The 20,732-nt window shown below is 38.4% G+C and overlaps 1 protein-coding gene across 1 annotated transcript in view; it reads right to left on the minus strand.

The window, feature by feature from the left end:
* Window positions 1–434: 434 nt before the first annotated feature.
* lin-52 (DREAM core complex component lin-52) overlaps window positions 435–20,732 on the minus strand; it is an 87,496-nt gene continuing 67,198 nt past the window's right edge. The window contains exons 4-5 of the mRNA XM_067104569.1: window positions 15,680–15,778; window positions 435–574 (exon numbers count right to left, since the gene is read on the minus strand). Coding sequence (XP_066960670.1) covers window positions 435–574; window positions 15,680–15,778 — 239 coding nt within the window. The remainder of the gene's footprint in view (window positions 575–15,679; window positions 15,779–20,732) is intronic.

Below are 20,732 nucleotides of genomic sequence, written 5' to 3' on the forward strand. Positions count from 1 at the left end.
TAACTTTTCTAGTAAATATAAATCCGGTGAACTTTACTCTTGTAAATTCAAGTAGAAAGTGCTAATTCAATTTGAAGATGAAGAACGGCTAAACTTTCTTCAACTTCAATATTGAATCTCTATGCATTACAGACAGAAAATTAAGAGATCTGTATTCAATCGTCATATCGATTATACTGTACTACTGTAACTTCTGCATTTTTAAACCTACACATTAATTTTTTGTACTCTCTAGAAAGCTCTATACCAGATTTACCTAATTATAGTAATGGACTTCTCTACATTAGTCCAGTTAAAGACTTGGTCTTTGTATTTAAAATTTCATATTTACAAAAAGACTAAGAAAAAATAATTTACCAGACTGAAACTATAAATAAATTACACCAAGTAATCAACCTTCAAATCTTAGTAGGTAACTTGTCCCTGTTACCAAGTCACTTACTTTTCTTATTTAAAATATGAAGGTACTTGCCACGAGTCATTTCCTTTGCTTCTTCTAAACCTAACTGATACGCAACATTTTGTAGCTTCTTCACTTCATCAATTATTTCTAGAGCAGTTAATAGCCTGAACTCTGTAAACAAAAAGGTCATTTAAAGTAGTGTAAGAACTTACAATACATATACAGACTACTCTTTATTTAGACCCACCTTATACAAACCAGATTTTATAAGAGCTGGAAAAGTATAAAAATTGGTTGTCTATTTCAAAATTGAATGGAGTGCCACCATATCATGCAACAAAATGTTTACTGAGGATGTTGACAAAAGAACCCACTGAATAATAAGAATGAAAAATATGACAAATTTTTAATTAATTTGTATTCTTCCTAACATACAAACCTGAGATCTTTACATACGGATAACTTTCGGCGAAGCTAGAAAGTCTGGCTGTTAAACTTTTGCAAGGTGGTTATGGTGTCAGTTACCTATGGTAAGGGAGGAAGTACAGCCAACCCAACCGGTATGCAATCAATCTCTCCAGTTTACCTTTTGGCCCAGGTCAAGGAATGAGAGGTGGTAAGAGGTGGGCCTTTTTTGCACTTTTATGTAAAGACCTCAGATTTGTGTGTTAGGAAAAATACAAATTAATTGAAGATTTGTTATCTGTTCCTACACGAATACAAACCCTCAGTCTTTACATATGGAGACTTACTATTGGAGGGAGGATTCCAAGTAATTCTCTAAACGGACTGGTAGTTGGCTCACCTGGCATTCTCTTCCTGGTCGTTAAAGAGCAAAGGAAGGATACCATACCTCTGATCTGTTGAACAAGTGGGATGTTCAACTGCCAGACTTCTGGGCACTTTGAATCAAAGTTAAGTATGAAAACCCTTGGATCGAAAGGTGCGGATGAAGCCACAATGTCGAAGACTGTGTAGCTAAAAATCCAACTGGCTTGCCCATAGTCAGTCCTTCTCTCTCCTTGCTAGAGAGAAGGAAGGAAATGCATCTATTAATCCAAACAAAAAATGGATTATTGACAGGATATTCAGTCATACAGATCACCTGCATGCATGCCAGTCCAGCTCGGGATGGCTTGTTCAATCTTCCCCTGTCCACTGTAAGAGGGCAGAAAACAGGAGGAAGGTAGGAAGCCAGTTTTGCCCATACCTTCTTGTAGCCGCACACCTTAGGCAAGATGCAACCTGTCCTAAAGAGATAGGTAAACTGCATGACTTACTGAGCACCCACCAAGAATCCAAGGAAAAGGAGTCCAAGGACACAAGGGCAATAATCCAAGTAAAAGGATAAGAATGTCAATTGCACAATTACATTCTATCCTAGTAGCAGATTGACCAGTTCTTCCTGAATGCCATAGATCAATGGATGACTGTGGGCCCTAGAGATGTTGCTTTCAAACATACTGATGACCATCATGAAATAGCAGGGTACGTTCGGAAGGCCATTTTCCTAGGCAGAGAAATGATCTCTTGCTTATGGTTAACACTCCAAGGTAAGAGGATAGGCATGTGAATTTCAAAAATACATGCTATCCTAGTACTTGAACTACATGCCCTCTCTGAATGTAACAGGCAAATGGATGACTTTGCCTTCCAGAGATCTTACCCGAAACATACTGATGACCAGTAGGAAGTTTCATGGTAAGCTCTGATGATCAGATTGCTAGCTAGAAAAAGGATACCTTTGCCATCGTTTCCTGGGCAGCTAGGTTATCGGTGCCTCTGTTAGGTATGTATTAGCGCCAATGCACAATTATTAGCGCCGATAAGAGGAAATTGGGGCATATCGGTGCTGCACCAGATCGCCAATAACTGAGCCCGCCGATAACCGGGGACTGCCTGTACAGCAAACCCCCCATATTCGCATTCTCACGATTCGCATTCTTTTCTGTGGAGTGTATCTATAAATTATTGGCGAAAAATTCGGCAATTCGCAGACTTTTTTGTTTGGAAATATTCACTAACTAGTGTATTTTCATGTTATTTTCACGACTAAATACATTTTTTATGATAAAAAAATTATTTACTAATTTTCAAATATTATTAATAATAATAATAATAATAATAATAGTAATAATAATAATAATAATATGTTTTGTTAGATATGATGGCAGCCTTGGTTGCATTAATCTTGTAGATTATTCGTTCACCTCTTCTAATTAGCCTTTTTTCTTCTTCAGCAACAGAATTGAGTAAAATGCCAAAGTTCATTGCAGGGGTTTTATTTATAAAAATATAAAAAGTCAAAGGTAATGGAAGTTCTGAGGGCGGGGTCCAAAAACGAGTGCAGGGGTCATCAGTGCTTCTGGGATCGTAGGTATCGCGACATGTTTTGGAAGGCCTTCTTCCTTCTTCAGGCGGGAGCTGAATGAAGTGGTGGCTATGGTCTCTCTTTTTTATATCAGCGGTCGTCGGGGGCCGCTGGTCACGGTCTTCTTTTTGATTGGTCGAGAGAGCGTTGATTTTTGATTGGCCAAGAGAGCGCTGATGTCACTGGGCATGATCTTCTCCCATTGGTTGGCGGTTTCTCGGCCTTAATCTCAGAGCATGGTGGTTGCTCTGCGATGCCCTATGGTTTGTAAGACATGTCCTGTGGAGGAGTACATTTATAGCTTCCTTAAGGTCACGTCCTCCATCAGGGAGTTCGTCAGGAGGGTCTTATTCGTTGCTGCTGCTCTCAACGTCCTGCTGGGATGTTCCGATAGTTATGTTTTCAGGGGGCGCTGTGATAGGGCGTCGTGTCGCTGTCGGAAGCAGATAGGTTTCTTGGGTAATGTTGATGGTAGGTTTTTCTGCTCCTATATGCAGTGCCTCTAGTATCCGTAGTCTTCGGTGGTCAGGGGCTTGATCTATTACTACGTGTCCGGCGTAGTGATATTGTCAATTGCTTCGAAGTAGCTTGGAGAGATCATGGCCTACCCCGAAGGAAAGGGAAAGGAATAGCGACCTAAGGCCTACATACTCTCACCCCACACATAGACGTAGCCTATGAAATAAAAAGGGGAGAAGGAAAGGAGGGATGAGGAAACAACAGGGAGAGAAATTCCCGTGCGAAGACCAACCAGAGCCGAAAAGAAAGGGAATGCTATAAAAGCATGGAGGAGACACACCCACAGAAAAAACCTCTACCCTCCGTAAAGAAGGGGAGGACAATGGGGTCTCACTCCACAACCCAAACAACGGTCAGTGGATGGAACAACAACAGAAACTCCTCTACCTGCTGATCCCCTCCGCTAACCTAACCTAACCCAGGGTGAAAGGGAGAGCAGGAGGCCAATAGGCGCAAAATAAAAGCCTAACATACACTAGGCAGGATATAGGGAAACCCCACACAAGGGAAGTTAACCAGAATAATAATAAATCACCATCATATATACATTAAACAATAAAATAATCTTGTGCTTGTGCTAGGCGCGTAGCCTAACCGAGAGAAGCGACAGGAAGTAAACAGGAAAACTGTACCTGACGCCCCCATGGTAACAATTAATAATTCTAAGCAGTGAAAACATGACGTCAAGCACAAGCAAAATAATAATTATAATAATTATAAAGCTAAAACTGTCCAAGGGGAAACATCCTGGGGAGTTACTAAAGCGGGAAGATGACGGGAACCCAAATGCAGGAACCCTTATTATCTTTAGGGAAACACCGAAAAAAAACCCAGCCCAGGAAACGCCACCAGGATGAATCCTAGGGGAAATAACGATAAGCAATGTAATCGACAAAGAGAAGCCCAAACAGAACAAGCTGGATGGGCGTACCTCGCGGTCGACATGGCTGACTAGGGGACGCCGTAGCGTCATAACAGAACCACGTATAATTAATAAATACGGGCTGAAACAGCCAAACTTATCATAAAAACCCCACAATAAGATGGTACTGTACTTAACTTGGATACAGTAAAGCTGCTGGACGACATGCTTGGAAAGGCGAAAAAAGGGCAAAAGCACATGAACAAAAAACTCAGCAACAACAACGATCACGTGCTAGAAATGGAATGAGTTCAGATGGCGCTGGGGTCACCGCTTGACGGGCGGGTGAGTGTGGGAGCTGGTACGGCTCTCCGCTCTTCCGAGGGATTTTGCCATTGGGATGTCTTTCGAGTGTGGTTCTGTGGTTGTGATTCTTCACTCACCCTTATCCATACCGACGCCTTCTTGGTATAAGAAGGCGCTCGATCTGGGGGTAGTAACCCCAGCATTCCTGATAGCTTTTTTCTCTGGTATATTTAGCAATATTTATACCTAGAAATTCGTGCAAGAAAGGAATTTCACCGGGTGACACAGGGACGAACTCAGAAATAATATTTTCCCTGCATTTGTGTAGTAAATTTTTTAACATTTTAAACGAACAAACAGTGGTTCCCAGTCTTTTTTATCCTCGATTTGAGAGAAGAGGGGGAGGGTAAATGTTAATTTACTTGACAGTTTGACATATGGGCCAGAGGGGAAAGTGTTACCCTCAGAAGCTCAAGTGTTTCAATCTTTCAATATGTAAAGAGTTATTCTCCTCTTTCTCTCTATCAGGGAAAGATACTGTTCATGTGTGTGTGTTCACAGTGTTTTAAAAATGTGTAGTAGAGGTATTACATCTTTGGAAGACAAAAAACAAACAAATTTTTTGTTGTCATAGAGATTAAAGAGATAAATTCTCTCTCTCTCTCTCTCTCTTTTGCCCCAGCCAGCCTTGCTGAATATAAGTCGGAATATAAGTTGACGTGGTAACTCTCTTTCTCTCTGCTTTGCTGAAAGGTTAGAAGTACTATGTATATATTTTTAAGGGTACTAATGTTTAAGATGACTTTGAAATTATATTAATAATATAATTTCAAAGATTAATACAATAATAGGATAATAATTTAAGGTATACTTGATGTACGATGATACTTTAAGTATACATTTGGTATTTGAACTTTCAAGGTGGGGGGGTAGAAAGTATTTGCGGATTCTAACTATTCGCAGGGGGTCTGAAACGCATCCCCCGTGAATACGGCGGGTTTACTGTACTGTCTTTGGTGTCACAGGACCATCAAAGGGAAAATGATCATTGTTCTGACACGATATACAAACCGTCAGTCCTTTACATTAGCAATTACTTTCAGCGAAGTTGGAAATAGCTGTTGAACTTTCGAACAAGGTGGTTAGGCAGTTAATTAACGTCTGGGAGGTGGGAGTCCTGCCTGCCCGGATATAAACATTCCAATTTGCTTTTGGCTGTCATTTGGTGTGGATGTGTTTCTTTGCTCTCTGCCCGGACTTCCATCAAGCTGATTTTCCCCGGTGGAATCTTTTTCTTGTTGTTTTTGATGATGAAAGCCTTTGATAAACCCCGTAAGCCCACCTTCCCAGCGTGTGTCCTGGGGTGGGTGGTAAGAAGTATAATAGCTTTCAATTTAATACTGACATGGACCCACACGCCCTTTGCTCTTCTTGCAAGGAGCGTGTCTTCACGTACTTCACCATGCTCTGAGTGTTGTTCCTGGTCTGCTGAGCAGTGGGTGAAGTGTGAGGGGAGGAGACAGTACTGAAGGAAGCCCACCAAGGTGTCATCTGAGGATTATACGCCGCCGATGACTCCCTTGGTGGCTGACCCATCGGGATTGTTTCTCCCTCCCAGTAAGCCTCCCCTTCTTGCTGCCTCTCCTTCGGTTTTGTTCTTGGTTTCATCGCCTCTCTTAACCTGTCAGGTAGGCTCTGAGGGTAAAGTCCCCTGTGCCTCACTCTGATTCAAGTCCATGGATGCCAAGCTGCTATTGTATACTGCATCCTTGAGTGATCTCGGTACACTGATACCTCAGTACTTGTCTGCTTTACTCACCGAATTCGGTACTCAATGCATTTTGACAAGGACAAATTGTCTTGGTACTCATCATTTTCTTGGTAATCAGTGCTCAAGCTAAAACATGTTTGCACTGAGACACGTGACTTGCTACTCCTTTTGTTCAAAATAAAGGGTTCACGCTTCAGTCACGGCGTTGCTTTCAGTCAGTGCACAACCCTCATCAGTCAGCTCTAACTTTTTTGCGCTCGTTTTTGCTTCTTTTTTTTTGTATTCATGTGCATACAGTGCATCATGGGTCTTAAGAGAAATAATAGTGAAAATAGCGAGACCAAAAGAAAAGTAAAAATGTTACAAGCTGATATTTTACAAACAAAGCCTGGTAAGAGTGCTGAAGTTAGCATAATGTTTAAAGCCAATCATGGCTGGGCTTGATAAATTTAAAGAGAACTGGCATTCATAGTGTGGTGAGGCATGGCGTAGTAGCCAGTGCCAACAAAATTGCTGCCAATGAGTCTGTTTGTGAATTTAGGAACTACGTGAAGGCTGAGGGTTTTACTCCCCACCAAGTATTAACTGCGATGAAACTGGGTTATTTTGGAAAAATAACGCTCATCAGGACCTACACAACGTGTGAGGAACAGGCATTACCAGGTCACACACCAATGAAGGACAGGACAACCATTGTGTGGGAATGCTAGTGGGGACTTAAAGCTCAAGTCATTAGTAGTCTATCATAGTGAAAACCCACAAGTTTTCAAAAAGAGCAACGTTCAAAAAAACAAGTTACCTGTGATCTGGAGGGCAAATAGCAAAGGTTGGGTCACCAGGCAGTTTCTCAAGGAAAGAGTAAATGAAGTTGTTGGCCCAACCATAAAAAAATATTTATTAGAGGGGAATTTGTCTCTGAAGGCTACTGTGTTTAGAGAATGCTCCCGCCCCCTAACACAACTCCCCTGATACACTTCAAAAGAGGCCGAAGCTAGAAGTTAAAGTTTCGTATGTTGGGTCAAGTAGGGGTGCATATGGAGACCATGCCAGGCTCTTCAAACCTGTCACCAAACCCAAGCAAAGATTCTCCAAAAATGCTTGGGAAAGACTTACCAAAATATTAACTCAAGTCTGAAATACTGCAGTTTACATGGAACTGTAGAATTTGGTAATGTACTTGGGGGACTGTAGGTAGCCAGGAACCAAGGTTCTGGTAGATCAGACTAGAGATGGGAATGATAAATGCACAAACTCTTCTCTCACAGGAATTATGGCTCTGATGTGACAACCAACTATTTGTAGTACATACAATTATACAGTGCTCTGCTACCTGTTCTGTTCAGCAATAAGTTATCAAGAAAACTGTCTTATCCAAGAGGAGGCAAAGTTCTCCCTCTGTCCAACAGATGGTGCAGTATAGAAGCATCATCCCAGAAGTATCTGATCCTCAGTAAGTAAAATCTGGTAGATCTCACTAGCCAGAGAACTTAGTCTGGTCTGATGGATGAAAAATGGAACGACAAAGTATGTTGTGAAAAGGTCACAGCCACCAGTTGATTGGGTCAAGTCAAAAACAAACAACTGCATATAATCTGAGAGATGTGGCACTTTGAGTATTCTCCATGTTGCTATATTCAACAGGGATGAACAAAAATTTCATAGTTGAAGTTTGGTGCAGCTAGAAATAAACCTTGGCACTATGCAAGTGTTGCAGTCCCAGAACACATATTTCACTGAGGCCTTAGGTATGCCATACTGTAGGTCGTACTTGTAGAACACCACTCTAAAACCAACTGAAAACTTAAGTCTTAAGAAGACAGTCAAAACTAAGGAATGATGACACTTTATCCACTGTCCCGTAATATCAAGGAGCCTACCCTACAATACAACAAAAAGAGTACATTCATATCCCAGACTGGAAGTGTCCAAAATATCAAAAGCTGTGGACAAAGGGACATGAGGAGCCCCTACCAAACAGTAGACTGGGGTCCTGCCTTTATAAAAGTTCTAAATAACATCTTCATAGTCAACATTTTCATCTCTAACACTATCCATAAGCCATGGAGTCAGTTGCCATAATGCGCTGCTAAAAATACTTCTATTGAAAGAATTTTCCTCTGGTAAACCCTCCTCCTCCAAATTCTCCCTCACTTTCTCATGCCATTTGAGCCTGTGCTTTCCTCTCAACCTTCTACCACTAACATGTTCCATCCAAGCCCTCTTCAATCCTTACTCATCATTCATTCTTACCACATGCCACAACCATCTCAATCTTGACTCTCTTATCATATCAATAATCTTTACCACTCTAGCACTTCTAATTTCTTAACTTCCTCGCCTTTCACACAGTAAGATCCTGAAAATCCACCACATTCCTACTTGTTTCAGCTTCTGTTCCTCCCTCCTCAATACCCATGTTTCTGAACCATACATCATCACTGGTCTGATTATAGTTCGCTACATCTCTATTTTTAGTTTATTCTTTTGTCACACGCTATCCCTACCATCTTCCTCCATTCCCCCCCAAGCTGCCTTTATCCTAGCTTAAAATAGGTCTCTAGCACTTTAAATTATCCACCTATTTTAAATCTAGGCTTCTTATATCTTGTCTTGTATAAATAACCGATCTCATCCCTGCTTAATGGACACCATAACCTCACTTTTACCTGCATACCACCCCATTCAAGAGACTCCTGCATATAATGGTTCCCACAGATCTTCATTCCTAATCCTTTCACTCAATAAATCCAACAAGAGTATAAACATATATGGGTTAAGTGCCAATCCATGATGTAAACCAACTCTAACTCCAAACATTTCCATTTTACCACGGTCTGTTGTCACTGCTGTCCTTGTTACGGTATATTAATACATACTCAACAGCTAGGCTAACACACACGTGGCCATCATGCACAACCGAAATGTTCAGTTTCCACAAACTCTTTCCTATAGTACAGCCTAATGTTATCACCTCTGCATGCTGTAGATGACAATGCAAAAACAGAAACATGCACAATACAGTGCAGGACAAAATCAGCCAGAAATCATCAAAATTATTGCTAATGCTGATTCACATCCTCTGCACATGGACACAGCTTGAAGAATTCTGACAAGAACGTAAACATTCCAACACCACCTGGTGGGAAACAGGTGATCACAGAGACAGTCCTAGTAGGCCAGCCAAGCATTGTGTTATATTTTTAAAAATGCCAATTGCACCTAATGGTGCGAAGATACAGAATAAGCTAGCATTAACAGTTGGTAAGATTCAATCCAAATAATATATGTATGGAACATTACATTACTGCATTAACCCTTAAACGCCGAGCCTCTATTTACAAACGTGTCTGCCATATGCTGGCGGCGTTCGGGAGTTAGCGCTGAAGCGGAAAAAAAGTTTTTTTCAAAAAATCACAGCACGCTTAGTTTTCAAGATTAAGAGTTCATTTTTGGCTCCTTTTTTTGTCATTGCCTAAAGTTTAGTATAGAACCATCAGAAATGAAAAAAATATCATTATCATATATAAATATTGAAATATATGACAGCGCGAAAAAAAATTTCATATATAATTGTATACAAATCACGCTGTGAGCAAAACGGTTAAAGCTAACGAGTTATTTTTTTTCTTTGTATTGTACACTAAATTGCGTTGATTTTGGTATATAACAAATTGTAAAACGATTAAAGCAACACAGAGAAAATATTATCACAAAATGATACATGAATTCGTAGTGCGTGGACATAAAAAAGTTTTTTTTTTTTTAAATTCACCATAAATCACAATATTGTGCTAGAGACTTCCCGTTTGTTGCAAAATGAAGGTAATTGATTGAATATTACTAGACTGTAAGTGTTTTAGCTTACAATTGCAGTTTTTGACCATTTCGGTCAAGTTAAAGTTGACCGAAGGTCAAATTTTTTCTATTTATCGTGATTTATATGAAAATATTTCAAAACTGATAAAAGCTACAACCATGAGTTATTTTTTGTTGTATTCTACGTGAAATTGCGCACATTTTCATACATAAAACTATATGTAATGGCTATTAGAAAAATGGTGCAAACATTACGACAAAGTGACAAAAGAATTTCTGAGATTTTCGGCCGAGTTACCGCGCGGACGTGAGGAAAAAGTTTTTTCAAAAATTCACCATAAATCAAAATACTGTATTGTGCTTGAGACTTCCAATTTGTTGCAAAATGAAGGTAAATGATTGAATATTACTAGAATGTAAGAGTTTTAGCTTACAATTGCGTTTTTTTACCATTTTGGTCGAGTCAAAGTTGACCGAAGGTTGAAATTTTTGCACATCGTGATTTATATGAAAATATTTCAAAACTGATAAAAGCTACAACCATGAGTTATTTTTTGTTGTATTCTACATGAAACTGCACACATTTTCATATATAAAACTTTATGTAAGACTAATATAAAATGGTGCAAACATTACGACAAAGTGACGAAAGAATTTCTGAGATTTTCGGCCGAGTTAGCGCACGCGGACATAAAGAAAGTTTTTCAAAAATTCACCATAAATCGAAATATTGTGCTAGAGACTTCCAATTTGTTGCAAAACGAAGGTAAATGATTGAATATTACTAGAATGTAAGAGTTTTAGCTTACAATTGCGTTTTTCGACCATTTCAGTCGAGTCAAAGTTGACCGATGGTTGAAATTTTGGCACTTATTGTGATTTATATGTAAATATTTCCAAACTGATAAAAGCTACAACCATGGGTAGTTTTTTGTTGTATTTTACATGAAATTTCACACATTTTCATATATAAAACTTTATGTAACGGCCAATATAAAACGGTGCAAAAATTACGACAAAATGACGAAAGAATTTCTGAAATTTTCGGCCGAGTTACCGCGCAGACGTAAGGAAAAAGTTTTTTTCAAAAATTCACCATGAATCATTATTGTGCTAGAGACTTCCAATTTGTTGCAAAATGAAGGTAAATGATTGAATATTACTAGAATGTAAGAGTTTTAGCTTACAATTGCATTTTTCAACCATTTTGGTCGAGTCAAAGTTGACCGAAGGTTGAAATTTTTTGTAGTCGACGTATGGTATGTCCACTTGGCACCCGACAGACAATTTTAGTCGACGTACGATACTTCCAGTCGGCGTTTAAGGGTTAAGCACATCACACTGCATTAAATAACAGTCAATAAAAATAATGCGTCAGAGAGAGAGAGAGAGAGAGAAAGAGAGAGAGAGAGAGAGAGAGAGAGAGAGAGAGAGAGAGAGAGAGAATGAGGTACAGTATGTACAAAGTGTTTCATAGTTTTCATGTTAAAACAGACACACAAAGATGTTTATGTTTTTTTTTACAATGTATGAGTTTTGTGTATTTGACCTGTCTTGTAAGCATAATTAAGTAGAATCCTACCTCTGATTGGCTATGATTTTGCTAAGCTAAGCAATACAGTACTGTACTATAAGCATGGTTTGAAGCAATTAATTTTGAAGATGTTCTCTGAAATTGAATAAATTAATATTTTAAACTGAATGATAATTAAGAAATACCAATTAGGATACACTATTAACCCTTAAACGCCGAGTGTCTATTTACAAAAGTGTCTCCCATATGTCGGCAGGGTTTGAGAGTTAGAGCTGAAGCGGAAAGAAAGTTTTTTCAAAAAATCACAGCACGCTTAGTTTTTAAGATTAAGAGTTCAATTTTGGCTCCTTTTTTTGTCATTGCCTGAAGTTTAGTATGCAACCATCAGAAATGAAAAAAATATCATTATCATATGTAAATATTGGCATATATGACAGCGCAAAAAAAAAAATTTCATATATAATTGTATACAAATCGCGCTGTGAGCAAAACAGTTAAATCTAATCAGTTATTCTTTTTTCTGTTGTATTGTACGCTAAATTGCGATGATTTTGGTATATAATGAATTGTATAACGATCAAAGCAACACAGAGAAAATATTATCACAAAATGATGCATGAATTCGCAACGTGCAGATGTAACAAAAAGTTTTTTTCAAAAATTCACCATAAATCGAAATATTGTGCTAGCAGCTAGAGACTCCCCGTTTCTTGCAAAATGAAGGTAAATGATTGAATATTACTAGAATATAAGAGTTTTAGCTTACAATTGCAGTTTTCGACCATTTCGGTTGAGTTAAAGTTGACCGAAGATTGAATTTTTTCTATTTATCGTGATTTATATGAAAATATTTCAAAACAGATAAAAGCTACAACCATGAGTTATTTTTTGTTGTATTGTACATGAAATTGCTCACATTTTGACATGTAAAACTTTATGTAACGGCCAGTAGAGAATGGTGCTAAAATTATGACAAAGTGACTAAAGAATTTCCTGAGATGTTCATCCGAGTTAGCGCGCACGGACATAAGGAAAAGATTTTTTTTTCAAAAATTCACCATAAATCGAAATATTGTGCTAGAGACTTCTCGTTTGTTGCAAAATGAAGGTAAATGATTGAATATTACTAGAATGTAAGAGTTTTAGCTTACAATTGCATTTTTTTACCATTTCGGTCGAGTCAAAGTTGACCAAAGGTTGAAATTTTGGCACTTATCGTGATTTATATGAAAATATTTCAAAACTGGTAAAAGCTACAACCTTGAGTTATTTTTTTTTGTATTCTACATAAAATTGCGCACATTTTCATATACAAAACTTTATGTAAAGGGCTAATAGAAAATGGTGCAAAAATTATGACAAAGTGACTACGGAATTTCTGAGATTTTCAGAAGAGTTAGCGCGCGCGGATGTAAGGAAAAAGTTTTTTTCAAAAATTCACCATAAATCGAAATATTGTGCTAGAGACTTCTCGTTTGTTGCAAAATGTAGGTAAATGATTGAATATTACTAAAATGTAAGAGTTTTAGCTTACAATTGCATTTTTCGCCCATTTCGGTTGAGTCAAATTTGACCGAAGGTTGAAATTTTGGCACTTATCATGATTTATTTGGTAATATTTCAAAACTGATAAAAGCTACAACCAAGAGTTATTTTTTGTTGTATTTTACATGAAATTGCACACATTTTCATATATAAAACTTTATGTAACGGCTAATAGAAAACGGTGCAAAAACTACGACAAAGTGACTAAAGAATTTCTGAGATTTTCAGCAGAGTTAGCGTGCGCGGACGTAAGGAAAAAGTTTTTTTAAAAAATTCACCATAAATCAAAATATTGTGCTAGAGACTTCTTGTTTGTTGCAAAATGAAGGTAAATGATTAAATATTACTAGAATGTAAGAGTTTTAGCTTACAATTGCATTTTTCGACCATTTCGGTTGAGTCAAATTTGACCGAAGGTTGAAATTTTGGCACTTATCGTGATTTATAAGAAAATATGTCAAAATTGATAAAAGCTACAACCATGAGTTATTTTTTGTTGTATTCTACATAAAATTGCACACATTTTCACATATAAAACTTTATGTCACGGCTAATAGAAAACGGTGCAAAAATTACGACAAAGTGACTAAAGAATTTCTGAGATTTTCAGCAGAGTTAGCGCGCGCGGATGTAAGGAAGAATTTTTTTCAAAAATTCACCATAAATCGAAATATTGTGCTAGTGACTTCTTGTTTGTTGCAAAATGAAGGTAAATGATTGAATATTACTAGAATATAAGAGTTTTAGCTTACAACTGCATTTTTCAACCATTTCGGTCGAGTCAAAGTTGACCGAAGGTTGAAATTTTGGCACTTATCATGATTTATATGAAAATATTTCAAAACTGGTAAAAGCTACAACCATGAGTCATTTTTTTTGTATTCTACATGAAATTGCACGCAGTTTCATATATAAAACTTTATGTAATGGCTAATAGAAAACGGTGCAAAAATTACGACAAAGTGATTAAAGAATTTATGAGATTTTCAGCACAGTTAGCTGATGCTTCCTAGTGGAAGAAAGAAAGAAATTCGCATGCCCAGCTGGGTCATGCTTGTAAACAAAACAACAGCGTGATCTGTGAACTCCCAGCATCCCTCAAGGCGGGTGATTTAAAATTTTTCGCAAACTAGGCCTACAAGTATTTTTCCGCGAATATTTAAAAAAACTTTTTGTAGTCGACGTATTTTACGTCCACTCGGCACCCGACAGACAATTTTTGTCAACGTAAAATACGTCCAGTCGGCATTGAAAGGTTAATGAAATACGCAAGTAGGCTCCAGGGTACGGCTCCATGGCACTGTATCACGTAGGTTAATGCCAATCTTCATTATTTACTGGATTTTATGACTTATCAGGAGGGGCAGACACCCACCTCAACTGTCCATTAAGTTGAGGTTCCACTACACTGTACCATAGTGAACTACAGCACAATTGTATTGTTCTTAAATGAACAATAAAGCACTATGCACACAGGAAAAAGAGGATAATGTGACTTACTACACAGGGTTCAAGGAAAGCGCTATGACATAAAGAAAAACTCCACGTCTGTAGCACTAGTAAACCTAGGTGCAACATGACTGTATATGACCAGCCTGCCACTTCCCTCATAAAACCTATAAAAGATGGTCTGTAGCATACAAAATCCCTTGCTATGTGTACAGCCTAATGAGTATATAAACACTGACACGAGAGAGAGTAGGCAGTGATGACTCAACCATGCATGGCCAGAGAGGCATGGGTGAAGAGCCACCGAGCATGTGCCAAGAAACAAGGCTGAAGGTCCTTGCACTCTCCCCAAACACTGGAGAGCAATCTGCCTCTGTTCCCATTCCCAGTGACCAGGTATGTACCAATGCATTTCAATGCAATCTCAAAGCTCATGTGTACTGAGAGATGTGTCATGAAGAAACCCACTGTTGGCATGTGCAAAATCCAGGGATCAAGCATGTGTTGAACAAATAGGTGGGCTGACTCAAGCAGGCATAATGCCTGGGAAACACAGGATGATGAGCTAACCTGCATACAGTGGTCCATAGATCAGGGACGCATGGGTTCTGCTCAGTGTGCTTCTGAAGAAATAAGGGAGGAAGAGCTAACTCCATTGTCTACATGAGCACAGACAGTAGACCATGCTGGCTCAACCACATTTACTTCTAGAGAAGCACAGGGGGAACAGCCTACTCCACTACCTGCATGCGGTGGCCTGTAGACCTTATCTACTTTATAATTTTTCAACATCCCTTGGACTCTGTATGATGAATTATGAAATTTAGACTGTCAAGCCAAGCACTGGGGCATTCACCCCTCTATACATATGAATAAGCAAGAAATTACTATGCCATAATTTACCTATACTGTATAATTACATAATTCATAATTCACTTCCAGAACCTTTTACTTCAAAGTATGATACTAACAAATTACTTTTAAGTCTGACAGCCTCGAAGAAAATGGGATTATTATATAAGTTAAATAAGTTAACAAAATTATTAACTTTCTTAAATCCAAAGGTACTACTAAACAACCTTAAACATATGGTCCATACATACGGTAGAGCAAACTGTAGTCCTGTTCCTCTAGATCCAAGCAATGTGAAGTAGGACTTAGCTGCGGTGAAACCAAAGCAGCAAAGTCATAAACTCCTGGAACTGTAAACAATAATCATTAAAACACAGACATGAAATTGAAAATATCCAACAAATCCAGAATTTTTCTCAAAAACAATAAGTTTTGACACAATAAGCCAGCCTCTGTGGGGAAAGCATTTATGTTTAGATACATTCTGGAAATAAATTCATCTTTAAATCTGTACTATGTATCTATTCTGGATCTAAGGTACATTTACACGAGGACAGTTTGGTGGCGCTAGTAGCTGCTTGCAAATAAGCTTTCCTGGACAGTAAGCGTTTACACGAGGACAGTACTACAGGACAGTAATTGCAGCCAGTCTTCTTCTTCTTCTTCTTTTAACGTGCTTTTTCCCATTTTTATATGGGGTAAGCACGAGCCAGTAACCATGTAATTCTGCTCCATTTTTCTTAGTTCTTGCCTGCAAACACTTCTGATTGTTTTAATTTTCTTTCTTAAAAATCCCCGCCTTCTTTAAAAAGAGTGTCCCTTAATTTAACATGAGCCATGTGTCTCTTATTCATATCATCTGTAGATCTAATGTCCCACAGACATTCAAAACCTTCATATACATCCAGAAATTTAATAATTTCCTCAGAATTCCACTTCTCTGACATCTTGATTTTGTGGGATTATGATGATTAGTGTCCAGGAAGTGGGTAGTTGGCATTTACAAGGGGGAAAATTCTTCCTGTAAGTCACGTGACTGGACAGTAAAGTAGCCTGGACAGCAACTTTACTGTCCACAGTCCAGGCAAGTAAACTATCCAGGACAGTCCACTAACTTTATGCTTTCAAGGAAAATTTACTGGCTGCTAGCTACTGTCCCAATGTAAATGCAGCTTGAGCAATGAGAAGTAAGACTGCTGAAACAGTTATACAAACCTGAAGCTGTATACTGTTCATATATTACTGCACAATTACCATAAAACTTAAAATTTTTAAAATTTTCATTATCCAAAACATCTTGTCAGTAAGTCAACCTATGAGGAAGAAACATTTGGATGTAAATGCATTATGGATATAATTTCCTTTTCAAATATGCACCAAGGATCTTAATAAGGCAACCCATATCATCAAAACTTAGATTCAATTCTACAGAATTTCCTTGTGTCCAATACTGTTCAACCCTGCTTTACAACTCAGAAATGGCAGACCCAGTCTGACCAACACCTGCTGAAGACAAAACATACAATGTCCAAAAGACACAGGTTACCTAAAATTGAATTTTATAGTCAAAGAAAACATTTAGCATTCCTGATGTGGTGATGAATCTTCCTTAGGGATTGAATGAGCCAAATTTAAAATAATGAACATTCCATGGTCACAAACCTCTGATTGATTTCAACACTGAAAAGGACATAGTTATCACACTGGTTTGTTTATAATAAGTCAATAAAAGTAAAACATGTTTTAATTTATGGACAAGGAAAACAATTTTGATTTATGAAACACTAATTAAAGTAATCCTTCAATTATTTGGTTTCACCTTACCAGGCATTTTTAGATTTATATCAGAAGCAGGTCTTCTGCAAAAGCTATAATTAAATTTTTATATACAAATAATCCTTCAATTATCAGCATTAATAGAGCTTAGGGCCTGTCAGATAATGGTGAAATCTGGATAAGGCAGAGTAAAAAAAAATCTAGGGGTCTTCAAGAGCAACTTCGTACCCTTCGTCACCTAACCTTATCAATACCACATAACTGTAAACACTCAGTATGCTCATAAACAACAACCATCAAACTTTAAACTGAAAACTTTATGCAAAAGGCAATAAATTGTCTACCTATTTTCCTTATATTGGTAACAAAATATATTGGGTAAATGCACTTTGAAAAAAAATGTAACCCCTTCTTTTTCTCTCTCTTGTAAATGAAACAATTCAGTAGGTAGGTACCTTGATACTGAATTGTATTGTTTACCCACAGCCCACCATGGTTTTATGACCATTATGTATTTTTACACAAAGTTTCTTACCAATTGTTACCATATTATATTACTATACACAAAATACAAAATGTGTGTGAATCATTGACTCAGGCAAGGTGTTACACTCACAGTATCCATCTGCACATGTCTAATAGGCTATTACAGCTGCATTTAAGCTAAAGGTAATGGTAATGAAACTGATATTTTGCTTATATCCTGTTACATCATCATCATAATATATGTATAAAAAACCTAATGTCAGCTACTTGCAAAGACTACAGTATAATGTTTATGTTCTCAGAATCAGCTGATTAGAGCCTACTAATAAAAGAACTAAGAGAATATTTTTAAGTTGTTAAAAGAAATGAAAGTATTATTGGAATTATTATTTTTATTTTTGTACACAAATGTAAAACAGGTATACAAAGGTAAACTAACAGACTTTATGTTAAAGTAAAATCTCAAAATCACATAGCTGTTTCCCCGATTCATTTGTTTACGCCATACTCGATGTTGTTTATGTTAGTTCTTTAGTAAGTGGTTGCTAATTATAAGAGTTGGTTGTGAGTTGTTACATAAGCCATAAATTTGGCACTCTTGTTTGAAAACCTAGCCTAGTAAAATCTATCAAAAAAGAAATTTGTTTGGTAAGTAAAGATTAACAAGGAAATTGTTTGTGTAAAGCACCCTGTATTTACATCTTTATTTCACATGACATTTCTCAATGATGACTGCCCAAACCAAATTCATTTTCAGAACATTACTAAAAGGTAGTTGATCACTTTTCTGTTTTATTGGAATTAATGATTTTTCACTCCACCTCATAATATTTGTATGCCTGTGTGTGTGTGTGTGTGTGTGTGTGTTTACTTCCCTTTCTGTCTGTTTGAGTGAAAGCAGTGTTACCAACATTCTCCTGAGGCTGTGTGGCATTCCCAACTATCGGAAAATGATATTTTAATGATAAAATAAAGTTTGTTCATACTTACCTGGCAGATATATATATAGCTGTATTCTCCGAAGTCCGACAGAATTTCAAAATTCGCGGCACACGCAGTGGCCGGGCAGGTGGTTAGTACCCATTCCCGCCGCTGGGAGGCGGGTATCAGGAACCATTCCCATTTTCTATTCAGATTTTCTAACGCCACTGACTCCTGAGGGGAGGAGGGAGGGTAATATGAATATATATATCTGCCAGGTAAGTATGAACAAACTTTATTTTATCATTAAAATATCATTTTGTTCATGAGACTTACCTGTCAGATATATATATAGCTGAATACCACCTTTGGAGGGGGTAGAGACAGCCAAGAATTAGGAAAAAACCAATTATTGGTAAAATTATTTTGGTTCCTTATCTGATAGCGTAGCTGACTGAGTGGTTACTGTCACTCTAGTCTGCTTCTGCTTTACTAGAGACCCCAGCGAGGTAGTGACCTATATAGCTGGCGACTTCTAGATGATCTGTCAACGGGGGCGTGACCACAATGTGACTAGATCATAGACCATACAGAGGACAAAAGAGCATTGCTAACCACCTAACCAACACCTAAAGCATTAGTTTGCAAAGGATTGGGAAGACTGCCTCCAGTAGTCGACCCAACAACCTTAAAAACACAATTAAAAAGGGGATAGGATCAGAGTTACCCCCTGTCCCCAAGGTTGCTGAAGCAGCAATGTATGGTCCCAGCGAAAAGGAATTTTCGTATGCTACCTAAACATCTCGCCAAGAGTGTGAGGCAAACACCGAATTGACTTCGCTAAAATGTGGCACTGAGGATGTCACTGAGTACCATATTTTTCTGGAACGCCATGGAGGTAGCAACTGCCCTCACCTCGTGAGCGTTAACTCTCAACAACTTGAAGTTGGAGTCGTCACAACTAGAGTGTGCGTCCTTAATGACGTCCCTAATGAAGAATGCCAGTGCATTCTTCGACATAGGTTTAACTGGTTGCCTCACAGAACACCCTAAATTATCTGAGGGACCACGAGTGTCCTGTGTTCTTTTAAGGTAGTACTTGAGAGCTCTAACTGGACATAGAACTCCCTCAGGTTCCTGTCCAATAAGGTCTGCTAAACCTTTAATTTCAAAGTGTCTAGGCCAAGGGTTAGAAGGCCTTTCATTCTTAGCCAAGAACTTAGGGCTTAAAGAATAGACAGCATCGTGTTCCTTGAAGCCCACATGACGGCCTCGAACTTCGCTCACTCTCTTCGCCGTCGCCAGAGCCGTGAGGAATGCCGTTTTCGAGTAACATCCTTAAGAGATGCAGAGTGGAGAGGCTCAAAAGGACTAAACATCAAAAACTTGAGCACTACGTCCAAGTTCCAAGCAGGAGGAATTAGCTGAGGAACCTTGGACGTCTTGAAAGAGCTCGTAAGATCGTGGATGTCCTTATTGTCAGACAAATCTAATCCTCTGTGTCTGAAAACAGTCGAAAGCATGCTCCAATAACACTTGATAGTCGGAACTGCTATATCGAGTTTTTCTCTTAAGTAAAGGAGAAAATCCGCAACCTGGCTCACAGTGATAGAGGAAGAGGAAAAACCCTTCTTTCTACACCAACTCTTGAAGGTTGCTCACTTTGCTAGATATATCCTGTTAGATGAAGAACTTCTGGCTCTAGCGATGGCCCGTGCCACCTGGCCAGAAAAACCCCTCGCTCTGACCAATTTTCGATAGTCTGAAAGCAGTCAGGTTCAGAGCGGGAGAATTTGAGATATCTCGTGAAGAGGGTTGTATGAGCAGGTCTGCTCTCATAGGAAGGGATCTCGGAACGTCTACCAACCAGAAGAGAAACTCTGAGAACCAGTGGTTCGAAGGCCAAAACGTGGGGATGAGAGCCATCCTCGTCCCTTGTGAGGCCGCGAACTTGCGTATGACTTCTCCCAGAATTTTGAACGGGGGAAAAGGCGTAAACATCTATTCCCGTCCAATCCCAGAGAAGAGCATCTATCGCAACTGCCCCCGGGTCGAGTACAGATGAGCTTTATAGAGGGAGCCTCGCTGTCCTTGAGGTCGTGAAAAGATCCACAAGATGGC

Source organism: Macrobrachium rosenbergii, chromosome 5, assembly GCF_040412425.1.
Source record: "Macrobrachium rosenbergii isolate ZJJX-2024 chromosome 5, ASM4041242v1, whole genome shotgun sequence".
In the NCBI taxonomy this organism is placed as follows: domain Eukaryota; kingdom Metazoa; phylum Arthropoda; class Malacostraca; order Decapoda; family Palaemonidae; genus Macrobrachium; species Macrobrachium rosenbergii.